The sequence below is a fragment of the Mizuhopecten yessoensis genome, unplaced genomic scaffold (genome assembly GCF_002113885.1).
Source record: "Mizuhopecten yessoensis strain PY_sf001 unplaced genomic scaffold, ASM211388v2 scaffold11175, whole genome shotgun sequence".
Classification (NCBI taxonomy): Eukaryota; Metazoa; Mollusca; class Bivalvia; order Pectinida; family Pectinidae; genus Mizuhopecten; species Mizuhopecten yessoensis.
The window spans coordinates 397,699-420,207 of record NW_018408917.1 but is presented as its reverse complement, the minus strand read 5'-3'; the positions used below and the strand labels follow the sequence as shown (position 1 = coordinate 420,207).

The 22,509-nt window shown below is 37.2% G+C and overlaps 1 protein-coding gene across 1 annotated transcript in view; it reads right to left on the bottom strand.

The window, feature by feature from the left end:
- Positions 1-15,553: 15,553 nt before the first annotated feature.
- LOC110440245 overlaps positions 15,554-22,509 on the bottom strand; it is a 20,949-nt gene continuing 13,993 nt past the window's right edge. The window contains exons 3-6 of the mRNA XM_021483192.1: positions 19,039-19,189; positions 18,371-18,619; positions 17,431-17,619; positions 15,554-16,028 (exon numbers count right to left, since the gene is read on the bottom strand). Coding sequence (XP_021338867.1) covers positions 15,829-16,028; positions 17,431-17,619; positions 18,371-18,619; positions 19,039-19,123 — 723 coding nt within the window. The 5' untranslated portion in view covers positions 19,124-19,189 and the 3' untranslated portion in view covers positions 15,554-15,828. The remainder of the gene's footprint in view (positions 16,029-17,430; positions 17,620-18,370; positions 18,620-19,038; positions 19,190-22,509) is intronic.

The window sequence follows — 22,509 nt, the reverse complement described above, 5'->3', positions numbered from 1 at the left end:
ATTTACACCGGACTAATGTGCATTTGAAAAAAATATCGATGAACACTGTTAATTATCCGGATTCTGGCATTAAGCAACAAAGAAAGGATGCAAGCTGAAACAGTTTGTCAATACTTGGCAATTTGCGGATGAAACAATTGAACCATAGTGAAAAGCTATGTTTCGGTTTTGTATTGTTTTTCGTCCTATCGACAAATTTAATTAAGTTTTGCGGATGTTGTGGTCAATTCCTCTGTCAATGGCGTTGTGTTCTAAAATATCGATATTTGATTGTATGGTAACGTAAAGCCTATCCTTCTTAACGCAACGAATACAAAATACATAACCTGTATAATACTTGAACGAAAGATTATTGTATTTTCCAATAAAGAATTATATCCAAGATATTTTAATCATATATTTTTAAACAACGTTTGGAATTGATCCTGCACCACCTAACCAGTGGTCAGGATTCATGGATTTTGTTATGTGTCATCGCACATGAATCCGATATCGAAGGTTCTTCAAGTTCCTCCTTTAGGTCAAATTTAAAGTCAATGTCTGGAACTCAATTTAAGATGCGTGGAACTAAATTTCATTCCGGAATGGAGCTATTTATTTTGTTATTAACTGAGCTTTTTAACGGCACATCAACACAAAAGAGGTCTTTAGGGCCAATTGAAGGTTAATAAACACGTAAAATAAAATGACATCTTACCAGCTCAAATATAAAAGGATAAATGTCAAGTTGAGCTAAAGCTTCCTTTACTTGAATATCTATCACCGCTTCATCAGGTTACGGATTCACAATGACATCCTCTACATGTGGCTTCATACACGCGAGTATTAGTCCAGAAACCATACAGGCCAGTATATGTGCCTTCATTAGGGTGAACTAGTGATTAATCTCCTGGGAAAACACGAGTCCTTGGGGAGTAGCGTCGATAGGGTTGGACACAAGTATCGGACTGAACTTGAGTTGACTTGGGGACGGGGTCGAGCGTTTTCACATTAATAAAGGGTCTTGCCAAATTATAGTTCGCCTTAAGTCATCATAAATTCAAAGACTTAAAATCTAGTATGCTAGTAACAGTTTCGGACCAAACCAGCTTTCAAGAACATCTCCATAAACGAGATCCTAACAAAAGCCCGGGACCTCTTGTCATACCACGCCAGAAATTTAGTTAACCGGAAGCGGATACTACAGACATAGACAACTAACGGTAAAATCGTGGCCGTTGCATTTCTCTTTCTAATGGTTTGATTATGTCTACATATATACTATTTAAAAAACCTAAATGATAATTATAATCTGTAATTATTATATGAAGTAATGATCCTGTATAAGTGTCTTATTTTAGATATTATTTGTCATTGCTATAGATGAAATGTCCGAACTTGGATTTCCGAAAATGTCGGAATAAATTGAAATGTAAAACTAGATACAGTTGCTAAGGTAGCACTTAACCTCAATACGAAAGATATTTAACTGCTTTATTCTGATTTTAAACTTTCAATAGCTAAATTTATTTAAACGAATTTGCAAAAAAATTGTCTGAAGAAAGAAAGAAACAATAGGTCATTTTCAATTCAACCTAATGTAGGTTCATGTGTAAAAAGGTAGAGCAGACCGCAGAAAGGAAGTTGTCCTCTCGCGACTACGCATAGGCCATACCTACATCACACATAGTTACATTTTGCATGGGGAAGACCAACCTTGTTGTTATGCCTGTAATCAGCCATTTACAGTCAAACACATAATGATTGAATGTGCTGATTTCAAAAACAAAATAAGTGACAGATTTTACAATGTTTTTATAAAACGTTTATTATCCCCCGCTTTCACCGAAACGGGAGATAATAATTTGGGTTTGTCCGTCTGTCTGTCTGTCTGTCACGCTTCGTTTCCGTGGAATAATTACAACAAATGTTAACCGATTTTCTTCAAACTTGGTCACAGGGTTAAATGCCTAGAGGGCTCGGCCAGATGCGATGACCACTTTCAGAGGATCCTATTTGGCGCAACTTTGGCCCCATGAAAAACGAAAAAAGTCATTATCTGCTTGATTCGTTTCCGTGCAATAACTACAACAAATGATAGCCGATTTGCGTCCAACGTGGTCACAGGGTTAAATGCCTTAAGGGCTCGGCCAAATTTGACAACCACCATAATCGGACTCCATTTGGCAGAGTTATGGCCCCTTGATTAATGAAAAACGTCATTATCTGCAGTTTCCGCTTTATAACTGTACACAAATTTGAGCAGGTCAAAGAAATGCTCATTTTTGCCAAAGGGGCTAATAGTGCATGCATGGTTTTATTTTGACCACAATATAACTGGACTGATGGATATATGTGTTGTGTACGACCATTTTGGTTTCAAATAGTTCAAATAAAGGTGTTATTTTTTATATCGATTATAAACGATATGTTTTACCTAGTTGCCTCCGCTCAACTGATATTACGGACGTGTGAAGCGTGGATATTATGGTGACGGTCTCATAATATTAACGAGGATTTAAATTTCGCGAATTTCAACGTATTCACAAAAGTAATGCCTTCGTGAATATATGCAAATATACGGTAGTGTCATTTGTATTTTGTAGCTTTTCCCCCTATCAAGATGCATGTCCGAGGACAAAAGTATTTAAACTCAAATCGCCGACGAGATTAGTTTTCCAAGTCTATATTACGGATGCTTAGCAGTTTCGTGAACTGATTTTAGATGTATTGAAATCATTATCATGAGAAAGAATTTGTTGCATGATTGATATTTTCCCTATTGACATTGACTTTTGTATGGAAGCTAGGATAATGAGTTGTAATTGTAGTATGGAGGAGCACACCAACATACCGTTTTCTGCATACACACACGCAATCACGCATACACTACACACATGGAGGCACGTCCTAAATGACCTTAGCTGTTAATAGAACGCTAAACAAAGTTAAGCCAAACCAAACCAAGCCCGATGGTAACTATAGAGACGTATTACATTACTGATACAGCATCCGTTACTTCAGCAGCTGAGAGAAAAAATCAGCTACACCTGTGATCTGCCAATTGATGAAGAGGAACATTTCCAATGTATGGAGACAGACTGTAAAACCAGAGGACAGAAGAAAAGTTAACAGAACTTTGTTATTTTGGTAGCGTGGACAAGTTACAGAGACTCCTACTGATGATTGTTATTATTAGTTAAGGGAGTTGTTCGTGTGTTTGGAATACTTGTAGATAACTTATAATGTATTTGGATGTAAATACATTTTTTGCATGAAATTTGTAATCGAAAATATAGGAGTAGAATGAGGCAGGATGATTTCATCATAATTTCATAAATAAAATCAAGTCTTGCTTTGTAAAAGTAGTTTAAAAGAAAAAGACATATCATGAAATATGTTTTACCAATTAGTATTGATGACGGATTTTGCTAGGATTTTAGCCTGTAAGGACTTTTAATGTACGAAGACAATCAGAGCACCAGTAGAACATATAATGGAAAACAATAACGACGTACTGACTGATGTTTCACCTTTGCATGAGCTTACATTTTCGCAATATCAGGCATATTTAGAAAGTCACGCTTGAAGGCGCAATACCTTTATTAGAGTAATTGCATTTGGACAAAAGTACAATCGATATTTTATATCGCCATCTTCATTTTTTTTCTTTATAGATGTTGAAACATTGCATGTCTATCTAAATTAAAAATAATAATAACCGATGCCTTATGTATCGGGGTAAGTGTTAACATACAAAGGATTGGGAACAAAAATGATCGGCTGCATCCCTGTCCGTGTATGACGCAAGTAATGTGGGTGTAAAATACAATCTTATTTCACCTCCTACCGATGGCATTATAAACAGGCCCTTGAATGGTTTCATTCTGCAGATGCCGTGTGAATAATCTACATTATGTACGTCACACGACCGGATATGACGGGTGATAAACTTTATTAAGACAACGTCTGAACATCGTTTCCCCTCTCAATTTTATATTTAGTATTATTTCGTTGTCGTAAATAAAATCATTCCTTCCATGCCTTTCGCAATAGATTTCCGTTTTTTCTTCCGTTTCCTCACTCTCGTCTCATTGGATAAACATGCCAAGTGTTGCTAAACATATTTGGTTATTCACTAGTGGGTAACACCCTTGGCATTATTTTATTTGTCAATATTCTAATTATGACTTCAATTAACAATGCTTTGCGACGTAATCTCATAGTTTATGGCAATTGCTTTCCCCGGTCAAAAACAGGAATAATGTTTTCCCAGTGGTTGTCTAAATAAATGTCCTGAAAGTCGTGGATAAAACGGTTCCCAAGCTTGGGATGGTTAATCATGTTTATCAAACTCATGTTGATGAGTTTCAAATTTGAAATTTGAAATTAACGATCTCGAATAAGATATACATGGAAACCAACCATCACTCGCTTTGGAACTCTCTTGTTCGCATGGACAATTACCGGCAAAAAATGTGATTTAGAAATTTAGCGTTATTTTCAGCAAGTAAAAAGATATTTGATTATAAAAGTGTTTTTTTAAAAATCATTTGTCAGTGTTAAAAAACAAAACTTACCTGTCAAGCCACACTGTAAGTTAGAACATACTAACAGAAATAGTATCGTCCTCCTTGCTTGGTGTTCATCCATGGTTTGTCTTCTGCAATGTTTCAGCGCATGTAGCTAATGGTTTAACGCCTACCTGATTCATCGATGCCCAACTACATCCTATACAATCGGTGTCCCTGCTGAGTTATCTTTGTAGTATGCTTTGATTGATTGATGTGATCAGACTAACAGTATTGTTTAACGCCGCCCGTGTAGAAAGGTTACGCATGAAATGGCTTTATAATAAGCTATGGCTAACAGCGTTTGAACAATAAGTACAGATTATTTATGTATTGATACTATACTATTGATTCGACGAAGTTTTGGTCTGTTAATATGTCATTTGCAAGCTAGCTTTTCAAATTGTTATCAGGTTGGTTGGTAAGTTGTATTGGGTTAATTTCACATAAACATAAAGGTAAGGTAAGGACGTGCCTCCATGTGTTGTGTATTCGTGCATGTGTGTCGAATACATATTACTAATCCCCAACCGGGTTCCGGGGGGAGGCTATAGGTTTGCACTCCGTCCGTCCGTTTGTCGTAGAAAATTATCCGGGAAATATCTATATTTTCTATACTATTTCATTCACCTGGAGTAATCAGATTTGGTGAATAAGGACTTCTTTAAATTACAGAGTGCAAGATTAAGGTCATTGTGACTTGACCTTTGACCTTAACCTTTGAAACTGTTTGTCCGGGGCATATCTTCTTTACTATTTCATCTGTAGTAACCAGTTTTGGTGTACAAGGACATCTTGGGATGGCAGAGGGCAGAACGCAAGAAAAGGTCGCCATGACCTCACTGTGACCTATGCTTTGATTTTTGAACTTGAATTTTCATAAAGGTTGTCCGGGGCATATCTTCTATACTATTTTACCTGGAGCAATTGTATTTGGCGTCCAAGGACATGTTGTGATGGCGCAGTGCATAGTGGAAGAATAAGATTACTGTGACCTATGGCTTGTCCTTCAATTTTGAAACTGTTTGTCCGGGGCATAACTTCTATACTATTTCGCAAGGAGTAACCAGATTTGGTTTTAAAAGACATCTTTGAATGGCGGGGTGCAGAGTGCAAGGAGTAAGTCAATATGACATCACCGTGGTATACAAGGACATCCTAGTATGGCGGAGTGCAAGGTGTATGTCACTCTGACCTTAACTTTTACAAAAGAATGTTCGAGGCTTTTACTGCTAATTCCTACAATTACATAAAAAAGATTTTTTTTTATGTCAAACTAATCTATCAGAATATATGCACCCTTGATACTTTAATAAATCATATTCCAAAATTCTTCTGTCGGTAGCAAAACAATAAAAGAATGACAAAGATGACTCTAATGTTAAATCATATATCTGGATACTTCCTAACAGTAGGTACATCCTGACGTGTACTGTTTGTTAGATATAGAAATCGATACCGGTGGGGGACTATTGATTACCTTGCAATACTTTGCCTTGTTCAGATTGGTCGTAAGATACCGACCGTTTCCTTACATATTACTTCGTATGATTGAGCACGTGTTTCCCGTGAGTTTTGGTATTTTGCGTTGACACGTGTTTGTTTTTGTAATATACAAACAAGAGGCCCATGGGCCTTAACGGTCACCTGATATATTTATACAGAGAGTTGATTTTGTTTCTAACATGAACAGAAATACTATTCAAAGTGACAAAAAACAATAAAGCCACCTTATTGAATATCTAGCATACATATTTAAGACTGAAAAGTATTTGAAACTAGCACCTCTGATTCTAAACAAGGAAAATGAAGAAATTTTAGCACACTGACTCCTTTTGGCCCCACCCTACAGCCCTTGGGGGTAAGACTGGCTCAAACATTTTCAAAGTATCGAACTGTCAACCCAGGGTTATAATTCCAATCAATTTATTAACATGTAATATTCAAAGTATCATTTGCCATTATAAACCATAATAAATTTTACCCCCAACCCCCTTCCCCAGGGGGTAAACGTGAGACCCTAGCGTAATAACCTGAAGACCCTTCCATCTATGAAGAGTGTTTGATTCTACCATATCTGGGTCTTTGAGAAGATTTTTGAAATTTCAGTCAATTCGACCCTTTTTGGCCCCATCCATCAGCCCCGGGGGTCAGTCAGGGCTCGTATGTGCATACCATCAAACTGCTATCCAATACTGATTATACTAACCTAAATTGAATTACTTCCAATGGCAATTAAGGTGGCTCCACACATCGTCATCAGCGTCCGACTTTATAGTGCTACCTCACTGAAACCTATTGCCGAAGACACCCAGCAGGACTCCCCACCCGATCACATTATACTGACATGAACAGACTCACGGGAAGACAGTGACATGAGACCAGACGACCTCAAGAAGGTCATATAGGAAACACATGGAATGCGGACGTACCGACCTCACATGTGCATATCACGTGCTTACACGAGTTCATAAGCTCGAGGTCGTTACGATTTTTGCTCTGTCGATTAAACTGTTTTTACAAATGTAGTCTACTTACTCTGTGAAAATAATGTTTTTTAAAATATCAAGATCCCTATGAAGTGCACGTGAGAACGGCATACCATGCGATAGCCTCTGGTCACTTATGTACCTGACATGTAATTATAAATATACCGTGAGTTAGCGGACTGTAGTGATGTCCAAAGTGTACATGACTGAGAGTAATTTGGTTCCATTAAAGAACAATAAATTGATAATTTTGATATCATATTTTTTTTAATTTATTTCCATCATTTTTGTTATATGTAAACAGAGTCAACTGTCATTGTGTCAATTCCATTCCTCTGCAAAAAGTTCCGATTTTTTTCAAGGAAGATAACTCTCACCCGGATCAATGTGATTGTAAAATGTAAAATAAATTAATTATAAAGCCATTGTGTATATTTTGTTCAATATCCCACTCTATATGTATAGATATGCGTGTCCTGTTTGCTTTTAGCTTGTAGATAATCACTTTTATCCGTACAAACTCAGGCCGGACAAAAGGCGATCGCAATAGGTCACTTGAGACTTTGTTTCAGGTGACCTAAAAAAATGTATTGCATACGAACAAACAGTATATGGTATTGGAAGGAAGTGTAGTTCTGTTTAAAACAGAAGATGCAAACAAGCACAGACAATCACACTTTTCTTGCCTATGTTAAAATTCCCATAGCATTTTCATGAAAGTTTAGAAGAACTTTAATTATACCATCGCTGAACATAAACAGTCAGTTTTATTCGAAATCATGCAAAAAGTAAAGTTCCACAGGGTATTACATACGCTTTGTCAAATGAATGCATGTTACTTCCTTTTGAAGCTCCATAACATTTTTCTTACTGTATTTTATTCTATGAAAAATGCTCATATTGATTACAGACTTGCTAGATGTTAAAAAGATACCAAATTTGAATATGTCCGTAAGATAGTTTAGTTGACTATACACAAACACAAACCAGAGTTTCATCATTTTTCTTTTGCTCATGCATGTTATTCATTTTGATTATCTTACTATCAACTATCAAAATAGTATTAAAATTAAACACCGTTAGGGCGTAAGAATTGTACCTACTGCCCCAATTGCATGGTTTTAAGACGCGACTAAATTTGGGATCTTATCTTTTCTCTTCTTTCTAAACAAAGAGGGGAGATGGGAGGCCAATATATAAATGATCAGCGTACTTGCTAGACAGGGACACACAAAGATCTTCAAAAATACTTGTTGGACTCTCTATTAACCGGGCTATCACAGACAATACCCCATATCAGGGCGAACACTCAACAATTGGTCAAAAGTGAGGCATTGTCAAGGGAGACATTAGGAAGAAGAAAGTTATTTAGAAAGGAGCGAAGAGATAAGGTCCCAAATTTAGTCGCCTCTTACGATCATGCAATTTGGGCAGCAGGTACAATTCTTACGCCCTACCTGCAGGCAGGGACACACCAAAGATCTTCAAAATACTAGTTGGACTCTCTACCAACTAGGCTTTCACAGACGATACCCTATATTAGCAAACAACTAACTTCTTAAAATTAGACACACGTTTACAAGATAGCTCTTACGAAGTTTGCTTTGAAGCATTTCTCAGAAAGTATAATATACAAGCAGTATGTGCACACATTCCAACAGTTCGCTTACCAGTGGATCAAGTACAGTAGTCTTTGATAGGATCTGTGGAATCTGCAACAACATAATGAATCCAGACATTGCATTTTGTTTGTGATTTGTCTAGAAGGAGTCTGACCCCTGAGCAAACCAGTTGAATGTTGATGCACCCAAACCTCAAAGTCACCCGAGGAAGTAAAATGTTCCGCGATATATCCTGCTGCTTGCTAAAAAAGTTCCAGACATACTGTATAAAGTTTTTAAACCGAAAAGAATTATATAGTAGTATAGTATAAGAGACTAGTGTAAGACAATGTAAAACAACTTGATGAATGGAGATTGTAGTCATAGGACAATATGAAAAAAACAAGAGGTCCACTGGACCTGTATCGCTCACCTGGTTTTATATTTAAGTCATAACAACTGAATGCATGTATATCTTTATATGAAATTTCCTCAAAACCAGACAAGATCTATGTTCTAACCAAACTGGAACCACAATATCTGACTTTCAATTAATCAGAGGCCTCCATTGAGTTGCCATGTTAACAGATTTTGAAATAAGTAATATGTCATATTACAAGGTGTAATTAGACAATACTTTAAATTTCATTCAACTATAAGCTTTTATAAACCTAGAAACTAATATTTAACAATTTATGAAAACTACACCATAGACTATGCCAATCTAGCTGTACCATGTCTTAGGACCGCAGGGGTAAAATAAACCTCATTTATTTAAGAAATGAATGCCCTTCCCTAGTGATGCTTCAGACTAAATTTGGTTGAAACCCTCTTTGGCGTTTAGGAGGAGATAGGTTTTAAAGAAAAAGGTTGACGACGGACGCTGCGCCACGGCATAAACTCACTATTGTCCTTCGGACCATTTGAGATAAAAATGAAATAAGCCAGACAGGCCAATCTGGAAGGACAGCTTGCAAGACAGCTATTTTCAGTCAGTCTGTGTTTGTATGGTAGGTATGTACATTTTAAGACAGGCTGGTAGACTATGTTCCCGGTTCTCAACTGAAATACAAATGTGTACTAGTGTAAACAATACCCCAAAACTGTTTTTTTTAAAGACTAACGAAGATGAGACCTCTAGGAGAACCTATAAATGATGGACTTTGAATGTGTAAGTGTGATTTTTTGTTCGATATTTGTAATAGAGTTTGGTAATGGTAAGCCAGTTGATTTTTATATTACTGACTTAAAACATACAAAATACATATTAATGAAATGATTAGTGTCTCCACAATCATAATTTGAAGCATCTACAAAAAAATAATCTTGATTGTGTGTACTTATGCCATCAAATATTTGGGTACCCGCTAATTTCCAGGGAAAACACCAATACAGGACCTTTCTTTCTTTTCTTTATAAACTTTGAAATAATAACATCGGTTTCTGAAGTGATTTTACCTGAACATTAAAATTGCAAAGTTTGAATAAAATCCATGTGTGGGCAGATTAAGAACCCCGCCATTGTATCACCATCAGCAGTATGAAACCTAAAGACATGTACCAGCAAATTCCACATTAACAGTGAATCGTTTAACGTTAAACAATCAATTTTGTTGTTTCGCTTGTGCTACTCCTTTCATTTTTCAACATTTCACGGTCACCTGGAGTGATCGGATACAAGTCGTTTCATGACAACCGCTATTAAGTACATACAGAAATAGGCCTCCATAAGAAATACTCTGTTGAGGGCCGTTCAGCCATAACAAACAATCACCGTGTAATTAAGTATAAAATATAAATGTGCCCTCTACGTGGGGACATAAAAGCAACCAAATTAAACTGCTGCACGCACCCATTGCAATATTTTGGATCTTTTATATCTTTCTACGTCTATTATTTCCAAGCGCATTTCTCACTTCGGGCTTTAATGTTGAGCGTTCATAAAGGGAGGCAAAATGTATTATGGCAAATGATATTATGAATATTACATGTTGATAACTTGATTGGAATTATAACCCTGAGTTGACAGTTTGATACTTTTAACATTTTGAGCCAGCTCTACCCCCAAGGGCGCCCAAAGGAGTTTATTTTCCTTGTTTAGAATCAGAGGTGCTAATTTCAAATACTTTTCAGTCTTAAATCTGTATGCTAGATATCGAATAAGGTTGTTTTATTGTTTTCTGTCACTTTGAATAATACTTCTGTTCATGTTTTAAAAACAAAAATCAACTCTGTATAAATATATCAGAACTCGGGTGACCGTTAAGGCCCATGGACCTCTTTAATGCTGTTGCTGTTCTCACTTTATTATTTGTTCATAAAACTCACGCATGACGTGTTTTCAAAGGGCCTTTTATGAACTCTTTAATCATGCTGCAGTTTTCAGCGGCATTAACACCAAGATCCTTTAATCCCTTGAAAAAGCTTTAAAACCCTTTGTTGACGTTATTTTTATTGACAAATGCACTACTTGTTTTCCCCCCTTTTCTTATCGTTCTTTGTTTAGTACGTTAAAACAGAAAGTTGAAATAACAAGTGTTCTTCCCGCAAAATATGTAATATTATTTTGACTGATAACATCAAATAACTATTGTTACCAAATTGGCACTTTTGTACAGAATTCTGTGACGCTTACAAGACTAAATTAAAAGTAACTATCTTACAGAGAAAGATTTCAATGAGACAACATTTATTGCTTTTATGTTGACCATTAATAGCTTTGGCTATATAAATATATTAGAGTATAAACGTAACTGACGAACTATTCCATGGATATTTTATAGGAGTTTTGCATGGGCTGGTAACCCCATCCTTGTACAATAAATGTTCAAATGTGTTTATACCCCATGACGAATATTGTTGAAAGTACATGAACTACAGTCGAATGTAACAATGCGTATCTACACTGTAGTTGTCGAGTATACCGATATTGATGTAGCTAGTTTCCCCAGAACACCACTTAACCATGGACGTCGTCATGGGGACCAGGTCAATCAATGTCTATGGGAACTTCTTGGACGGAATACCGTCATAGGACACCGGCACCAGGACAGAGTCGCCTCCCCTGGAATAGATGCTCTCCATTCGGGCCATGTTAAATTCGTACATACACCAGTACGAATCAAGATAGAGTCGGGGCAGTATGACAACAATTTTTCGACTTTGGTGATTACCGTTTGTAATATTGAGCCATATCATGCCCGGGTATGAAGTCCCGCTGATGTAGACACAATCACAGTCCTTGGTTATTACATGTGGTCTTCATCGCATTCAGCATTGGCAACTGGTGTGTAATCAAAGAGCCTCCCTACGTTCCTGTTTTTTGTTTGTTTTTTTGGGGTATAATGTCCCCGCGAAAGCTAAGGTCAAATGAAGATGGGTGCGTAGAGAGACACCACCGAAAAGAGAGACAGAAAGGAAAGGATATATATCCCAAATATAGTAATGCGGTAGCAGATTTTGTCCCCTTTGCAAAAGACAGAAGAAAACAACAAAATTGGTTTACATTGATTTGATTGGAATAATTGTTCCAAAATTAACATCAGAATCAGACAGTCACACAAGCGGACAAAACGAGGACTATACGCTCTCATGACAAACATATCCCCTATGGTGCTATGTGTTCAGCAGAGTTATTTAAACAAATAGAAGCACGTCTTCAAAATGACCTAAGATGTTAATAGGACGTCAAACATAATGAATGCAAATTAAACCATTTCTTCAGTATTTGTTTATAATGTGATCATTTAAACGTTTGGGTACAAAATACAATGTATTTGATTGATTATTATAGAGTAAAAGTGCGAGATCTGTTAAGAAAATAATTGATTTTCACATAAACAGCTTTCTCAAACATCAGTGAGTAATAAATAATTAAAGACCTTGGGCTAAATATAATGTTAATATACTTTAAAACGTGTTCCCAAAGTTTGTTCTTGTCAATAGCATCTTGTCATGAAGTCCTTACGTCACGATATTACATTCCTAGCAATCCGCTGACGATGTTGTTCCTCCCATGTCATCTCTACAGGTCTTGATGTTAGAAAATAATACATTCCTGCTGTCACATAATGGTACACGTAATATCAACAGCCAAGGACGTCCCACCGTGTATGCTATGCTGTGCTTGCGCGCGAGTGTGTAGGTGTGTGTGTGTGTGTGGTGGTGGGGGGGGGGGGGATTAAAATGTATATGTAGGTTTATTTATAGAAGTAGAGAGAAATATGAAGAGCCAAAATGTGTGCCACAGATTTATTTAAGTTGCTTTCGTGTCTCAAAGTAGAGGGCACGCATGCACTCACAAATTCTGCCGGGAGGGCTCCCCTCATAAGTCGCCTCTTACGATACATAATGCAGTAGGAATTTTTGTAAGCACTGTAAAGTTGGCATTAGATCTGCGCTATCACAAGGAGGCGAACTGACAACAAACCTTTTCTCTTCTTTCTAAACAACTGTTTATTTCCTAATGGCTCCCTTGACAATGCCACACTTTTGGCCTTTAGTTGAGCGCTCGCCCCTGTGAGGAAAGCTTTGGGTTCTGTCACCTGGCCGAGACATACCAGAGTCTGTAAAAATGGTAGTTTCTACTCCTGATTAACGCTCAGCAATTTAGGAGTAGGACGGTTGGTACGCCCGTTGTCAGTATACTGTGACCGCGTGGGGAGTCCTAATGGGTGTCTTCGGCAGCATGTTTCAGTGAGGTAGCACTATAAAGTCGGCATCAGTTCAGCGCTATCACAAGGAGACAAACACGAACATATTGCAGCCTCCCAAAACACACACACGCATACACTACACGCGTGCATCTTGCACACAGTGGAGGCCGTCCTTAAATGACCATAGCTGTTGATAGGGCGTTAAACAATACTAAAACAAACCAAACTCTGGAATGGTCTGGCCGTGGTAATTCCTCAGAGTCCAATTTATACAGTGTAGATATTGTTTCTGTCCTTTTTATACGCCCGTCGAAGACGGGGACGTATTATGTTATCACGTGAGCGGGCGGGCGGGCGGGCGGGCAAACGATGTCCGCTCGATATCTCGAGTAATTATTAACGGATTAACTTCAAACTTCACAACAAGGTTAATTACAATGAAACCTCGGCAAGTTCGATAACCGCCATGATCCTATGATAATTTCTGGAGTTATGCCCCTTTACTTGCCGAAACAGTGTCCGCTCGATATCTCGAGTAATTATTAACGGATTAACTTCAAACTTCACAACAAGGTTAATTACCATGAAACCACGGACAAGTTTGATAACCGCCATTATCCGACCGTAATTACTGGAGTTATTACCCTTGGTTTAATTAATGCGATGCATGCGTTCCATGATGTTGTATTGCACTCATTGATCTACCAGTTATGTTGAATGATTTCTCTTTTAATATCAATTACTCACAAATACTTCATATATTTCAATCATACAAACAACTGCTCATTCAATGTGTGACGGGCGTATTATATACCGCTCGCGGTAACCTTGTTCCTTTTTCTTTTCTTTTCTTTTCTTCCTCTTTGTTCTTTCTCCTTTTTCACACCTTTAACATTTGATTCAGCATTTGTTTTTGTCGACCATTGATTGGCCCTTATGGTCTATCCTGTGTTGATGGGCCGTTAAGCATTGATCATGATAATAATGTTCTCCTTTGGATACTTCCCACGGTCCCACCTACATTATTGAAGGTTGGAAGTATTAAAAGGAGAATATTCGCTTCCGCAACGTTATCTTCGCGCTGTCGTTTGAACATTAAGCAACTTTTCGCTGACGCGGTAACGGTTCTCACTCGCTGACACTTCCCACGGCAAGTCATGTTGTTTAAAAACGCATGCGCACAACACGCTAACAACTGCAGAACAAACTGTCTGACCAGACAGGATAAGGAATCTCCTCTTCTATAAGTAATTACACATTTTTATGAAAATGCATCAGCAAAATCCGACCGGTTTTTTCCGTTAGGAGACTCGTTTGATATATTAATGCAGTATTTCAAAAAAGGTAAAAAAAAAAAAAAATCACCGTGATGATGTTCCTTTAAATTCTTATTATAATCATTTGTACTGACATGATTTATATGAAGATTGCTGATATGTTGGGTGATGTAGCTAACACTCGAAAAATATTAACTGTCATTCAGGTATAGCTAATTAATGGTACCTGCAAGGAATTAGATCTCATACAATAATTTATGTTGTTCTCTGATGACAAGCATACTTCTGCGGTTGCAAAAAATGCTGTCTCTGAAGAAAGGTATTCCTGTCCTTGTTTTTCCATCATTACCAACATATTTCCTTTATATTTTGGTAGAACATCCACTATCCAATATATATCAAAACACGTTTTGATGATTTTAAACCTTTAATCGCTATTTTTATAAGAACGAATTGACAAAATAAATGGTTTGAAAGTGAACAACAAAATTATTCGCAAATTAACGTAGGTTTATGTGCGGCAGGTGGAGCGGGTCGTAGAGAGAAGGTTGTCCTCTCGCGACTGCGAATAGGCCATACCTACATCACACAGTTACATTTTACATAAAGAAGATTAACCCTATTATCATGCATGTGATTAATCACTTACATTTTATGATCGAATGCACTGAATTCAAACAAAAACGTGACAGATTTTACAATGTATCGTGTATGAACCGTTTGATACCGTTTCTGTTCAATCAATGTGTGATTATTTACATTCAGTTGATCTTTATAATAAGATATGATACGATTTACAGCCAATTCGTTCCATGTTGATATATTTTTACTCCTTTTAAACCTTTTAATTTCTGGCTTGATGTTTTAATTTCGGTGATTGCCTATGTTAACGTGTTGTTTGGCCTTAAGTGACTCGCATTGTCGATGGGCTGTGAAACAATACAAATACGAAACAGCAGAAGGCTAATGGTTGCAATTTATTAGTATCCCAACACATTTCTGAAATATATATGGTATGATAGGGATAAGGAATTTAAATGTACAAATGTATAACTTATCTTCTATTTGTATGTGGAATTCGTTTTCACGTCACTAATAACCAACAAGGATACCCACATTTCATAATCACAGACCATTATACAATCGAGGATCGCATGCAAAGACATCAATGTTCCGGGAAACAAAATGCCATGTGGTATCTCACTGCATGTACGTACATGGACACTGCAGAAAAGTTATGATGGGTAATCAGGTAATCAGATAACACATATGAAGAAGAGTATTTCCGTGCAATCAACACTGGCCAGACCGGTTTCTGTCAACATCACACAGTGCCCTTGACTGGGGTTAGGATGATTTGTAGACCAGAGGTCACCGTCTATTACTTTAGGGACTCCATTATACTGCCATTGATTGGATACGTATTCTCCAGATACGTATAACCGAAAGTTGCGTCCTGCAATTTTTTTAAAAACTGTTTAAGAATGACATGATCAAATTGTGACAGAGACATAAAACGAGCACTTACCTTGCAACACAGACAATCGGACATTTGTCTTTCACAGACAATATCAATATGAAGGACGCAAACGCTAACATATCACCTCCAGCACATACGCTTACATAGCACACATGGACACACGTCAAACAAAGATCTTTGCTGTTGACATAATGCTAAACCTTATAAAACCTATATTTAAACCTACAGGATGATCGGGCCTATACCTAAACCTACAGGATGGTCGGACCTATACCTAAACCGACAGGATGGTCGGGCCTAAACCTACAGGATGATCGGACCTATACCTAAACCTACAGGATGGTCGGACCTATACCTAAACCGACAGGATGGTCGGGCCTAAACCTACAGGATGGTTGGGCCTATACCTAAACCTACAGGATGGTCGGGGGACACAGTTAATAGCACACTCGCCTCTGACCAAGGTGGCTAGGTTTGATTCCCCTGCGCGCTACAATCTGTACTAACAAGAGTGATTAATATGGGACGATAAAATTTGTTTCGCAATTTGTTATTCAATTAAATGAAGTAGATTGTTTTAAATCAAACCTAAAACATCAACGTCTATATCAGTCCAAATGGTTATTTCAATGTCGGCTACGATTGGCCGAAGGCTGACACAGGGTGTGATTTGAACGCTGTCCTGACAGTTTATTATATCAAAATAATTGTATGTTTCCCACATGGTAAATAATGCTTTTTGACAGATGTCCTTGGCTGTTGCAAAGAGTTTAACAAACCAGCCCTCATGTAAATCTCATGTGAAGTCTCTGCAGAGTCAGCGTGAGATCAACACTATCAAAAAGAGGCAAATACACCAACTACCGCTTTCTTCCACACGCATATATATCATGGAGTTCCTTTAAAAATGACCTATGCTTTTAAAAGGACGCTAAGCCCAAATAAACTAAATTGAACGTTAAGAATTCATGGGATAGGAACGATATAGCCTTAATACACTTAAGCGGACTTGCATTTTATTAATTGTACTTGATTGCAAGTTTTATTTGACAAAATGTGGCAGTACTATATCGATTTCGGATGAACCCTTCTGTATCATGTATTAAGATAATCTAGCCTGAACACCCTTGTAGAAACCATTCTGGTTGTTGTCAGCAGCCTGAATATCTGAAACAATCGAATTCCTTTGACGAATGAATATGATTTCACGCAACGTCATTGTTACTGATCATTCAGTTTTTTAATAGCGTCATAGAACAGTAGAGGTATTGAAACAAAGATTAAATTTTTACAAGTGGCCTTTCGAAGCATTTATCCAGAGCTAAAATAATAAGAAATGAGTCAAGGGAAGTAACATTGCTAACTTGCAAATACTTACTCATAATATCATTTCCTGTAATGACATTTTGTAGAGTTGTAACCTCCGAAGCCGTTTCTAAGGGGAACAGTTGCGCAGAGAACCGAATACACGTATCAACAGCACTCGACTGATTTCGGGCAACTCCAATCACGTTGTAGTATTTGGTCCCTCCTTGCAATTTCCGGAATCCTAGGGCTTTGATTTTTCCTTCAAACAATAGGAAATAAATATATTTACAAAGTGTTTTGAAACACGTAAATCTATCTGAAACTTGTGTTACATTAAAGGGAAAGTCCTTTTTAAGATATGTATCAATATCTCTATGTACTAGGTCCCATTTTCCGTGGAGATTTAGAACAATCATTATGTAATCTGTCAACAAAGTCGCGCTGTATATCGTCTATATATGATCTCACTCCTTACAACAAAGTAAACATGACCCGGAGTTGTGTTACCAACTGTTTAAGGATAGAGTTAATTGAATCCATCTAAAGATAAAATTCACGATCATTTCGTTTTAGCCATTGCGTCATCCAGAAATTGATCTGTACCAGATTTTTCGAATCTAAAATGTTGTAATATAACATTTGAGTTTTTTAATACAGGTCATTTGTCAATTTAGATGACAATGATCGTATTTTAATAACATATTTTGCTTCTCAATATAATCGTGTTTCCAAATTTTGTTATCGTAAAATGGGACAGAAGGACTGACGAAAAAAGGAAAGGAACAACAAAATTGCATTAGTCTATGATGTAAGATGTGTTTTGAGCTACACGATAACTTAACATTAATTTGTTATTTGTGATTAACCTATGCACGTTTATAGGCATAACGTGAAATCAGTTTAACTCTAGCTGTAAGATTAAACTATTTGATATCGTACATTTCAATTAATTATTCAACTACAGAATGGATACGTAAATGCCGATTGCCTCCCTTTATTCTGTCCCATACCTTTTTTAAGGTAGCATGGGGAAGCGATGCCAAGGGACGAAAATTGGCCATAAAAGCCAGGAGCAGCTACGGCAAAGCCACGACACGAATCCTGGCCTTTTTCGTAAGTAAAAGACAAGCAGGTTGGCGTTTCTTTGCACATGGCGGCGCATTTTGATATGGATGTTGTTGAAACGTCCAAGACTAGTCCTTCCGTGTAGTCTGATGATGTGATGACAGGAATCCTTGAAAATGTTTCATTTGCACTTGCTGCAAGGGAATAAAATAGAATAAAATATAAATCTAACAGTTCTTTTTACAGAACAAACGTTTTTATTTAAGAAGCATGACAAGTGCGATGGAAATACATATTCCAAAACATTTTAAACAACTTCGAAACAGCAGGGTTTTTGGAGGAAAATGGCATATATTTTGTTTTTACTCTATCTACTTGTGCTTTGTTTAAAAAACCCTATTAAGTATCATACAATACAAAATTGCCTAGATAAAAACAGTTGAAGTGACAGGTGACAGTGTAGATACACATCGATTGTATTAAATAAACAAATAAATGTTTACGGTTCGCAACATTGCCAGTGTGAAATTTCAAACACCACAAAATGTCCTTGCATAAAAATAATGTAACAATAATCATTAGGTATGTATGCATACATGTCACTTGCAAGTACCTTCTGCAAACAGATAACATCCACTGACGTCAAAACGGAGGCTGATGCGTTCGTTCCATGTTTGAGGTTTGATACGGATATACATTCCAGTTACACTGGGTACGATATCGGCCTTCACAATGGTATCCCTGTCACTGTTCCCCGTAAATACCTGTAGTAGAATCGTCAAAGAAATCAGCATCTTTGCAAATAGGAACTATAATTATGTCAGTATGACATTACAGCCACTCACCACTTTAAATTTAATTGCTTCAGTAACACATTGAGCATCAATATCTACTATAATACCTCATATATGTGTTCTGTATTCTGCTAATTGAAAATCAGGTCATTTGATGATGTTGCCTTTGGAATTTTCAAAATCAATCGCCTCTTAAATGATGCCTTAAAAACATTTCTCCCTCTCCTCTTTTTTCACCCTCTTTAAGTGTGATGCATTGTTGTAATTTTCATTAATTAGCATCCTCCAATGATGTGACATGAGCATTTACGTGCAGAATGCCAAACGGTGAATGGATAATAAAGAATAGGTGCAATTTGTGCTTGTGAAATGAAGGATAATTAACAGTAGTGGGAAAACATGCATGGAGAAAAGAGACATTGTACTCCTTTTATTTTTATTTATTTTTTATTCATATTAATTATAAATATTGATATATGTAGCGACTATATTTACCGTCATTGAATATACAAAATCTTACAAATTATATTTCTCAATGTATCTTTAACAACGTAAGAGTTATTTCCCTTCCACCGAATTGGATATTATTTTGACACGGCGGCAATTCTTGTCAAACAGCAGCGGCTGTTCTTAAATTGTTACACTGTCATAAATAAATATACCAGAAATAGCATGCTGTGTTACAGAAATGTTTGATAAGCATACACAGTTCACATATCGTCTCGTCTCCGAGCCATTACCGTTATCAACCTAAGCACGATATGTCATATTACGTTCCCGTTTCAAATACTCATACGGTTATAAGTATATATAGTTACTTCTTCCTTCTACAGACAGCGTCAATGCTTGACAGTCTTCACATGTGCTTTCTCGAATCAATGTGTTTCACACGCGTAACACTCCTCAGACCGCAAACCGAGTTGCTAAAACGCTCAAACTTAGTGCACGAATTTCACTACCATAACACTCGTAGAATGCACCGGAGATAAACTTTTCTTTCAGCAATTATTTAAAGTAAGGATTATTATTTGGAGAGGAGTATCAGAAGACTCTATGTAACCCACAGGTGAGTGTCAGAGATTCACTTTCTATTTGCGATAACGAAACTATATAGCGGAAGCATGCAAGACTGAAGTATGCGTACGCAACCCGAACGGAAGTGGGTCCGTCATTTCGTTCTCTGGACAGAATTAATAAGCCGCTCGGCTCTCGCCAAGAGCGGCTTAAAAAGTGAATATAACCCCATATTGTATTCACCATTTGACGTGATAATTACTTTAACTATACATATTAACCTTGATAATTACTTTAACTACACATATTAACCTTGATAATCGTTTGATTAACCTAAATATGTAAAGAAAACCACCGTATTCTAATAACGGCAGGCAAAAGTCTAGAACAAAAATATCGCCATATTCGCCGTGTACTCATGACGTCATTTAATTACTAAATGTGACATCGTAATTGGATTACTTCACCACATGCTACATATTCATTAATGAAGAGTTGGCATTATACGTGTCCCGCATCTAGATACCGGTGCCCTATAGCAATCAGCTTGTCCGTTTTTGCATTTCGGACACTAACTTGCGTATTTGATTTCGGATGTTCACCAAAAATTGTGTGTGACCTAATATCAATAAGACCTCGTATGGGTTTAATGAAATCTGTCAAAATTTGCAGGAGTTACATGTATATCGGGACTTTGAATGCGAAAAATGCGATTTTATTACTGTCCGAACAATAACTTGCGTGTTTGTGGTTGGATTTTAACTTTGTTTGATGTGTGGGTTTATATTTGAGAGAACAAGACAATGTTTTAAAGGGTTATGGGACTTTGAATGCCAAAAATTTGCGATTTTATTACTCTCACTTAATTATTCACTCAATTTGGCGTTTGGCTTTATCTTTAAGAGAACTTGCTAGGGTTCGATAATTGCCCACTAAAAGTTTCGAAAGAGGCGAGTAATGCGCGAACCTCCTGCAGAATTGGGGACTTGCTTTTGTGTCCTCTATTTGAGGCCGCACAAGCGACCAAAATAAATCTACTGCAACCTTTGCAATATTTGCGATCTTTATATTTGTTTCTTATTATAACTACCTTGTATTTCCTAGCGCCTTGCCTGGCAATACATCACTTTTGGCTTTAACGCTGATCAGCAATATCCTAGGAAATAGAAGGTAGCCAGTAGAGGAAAAATATAACTGTTGCAAGTGGTGCAGTAGATTTATTTTGGTCGCTTGTGTCCTCGAGTAGAGATCACTAAAGTGAATCCCTAATTCTGAAGGGGGATAAACTTTCAATGCCAATAATTTACGATTTTAAGACTTTCCGCACAATCACAATCTATTTCTCGGATTCAGTAAGACTGATCTCTGTGATATGTAGATGTGCGATAGGGGTTTTAATATTTATCCAGTTTGATGTACGGTCAGACAAATGGCTGGACCCTTGCTGACGTGTCTGTGTTTTAGTTTCAATGATTATCATTCATTTGCAAAAGGAAATACTACACTATTAATTAAATTCGTAAAAACTAAGGTCATTTATGAATGGCTATCAAATACATGAGGCCCAGAGGGCCTGTATCGCTCACCTGGATATTTAAGCAGTAATAGCTAATTTTTCTCACTAAGTAATATACTGTACTACAAACATTTCAATCCCAAACTCTGTCGAACACCCTGCAGGTAAAACTAAGGTCATTTATGGATGGCTATCAAATACAAGAGGCCCAAAGGGCCTGCATCGCTCATCTGGATATTTAAACAATAATAGCTAATTATTATCATTAAGTAATAAACTGTACTACAATCATTTCAATCCCAAACTCTGTCGAACCCCTTGCAGATTGGGCGTAAGAACTGTACCTGAAGCCCCCATTGCATGATCGATAGAGGCGACTAAATTTCGGATCTTATCTTTTCTCTTTCTTAACAACTTTCGTCTTCCTAATGTCTCCCTTGTATATAATTATACGTAATATTACATGTACATATCGTAATAATGAATGATAGTGTCTCGTAAGCCTAGCCGACTGGACATCACTTTTTAACCACACACCCTCCCACGCACCTGCCCCCCTGCCTCGCCCTAATTAGTTACTAGCCTGAGCCACCCTGTATACCGATAGTGTGATCTGTTATTTGTAGAGTAGACGGTCGACACCTACCCCACCCATTGCCTCGTTAGCCGTATCGCTAACGCGCAGTCATTACTACTGTGTGCAATCAAGCGTGAGCTTCAGACCACTCTGACAGTATTATACGTCCCTAGATAGGGTTAC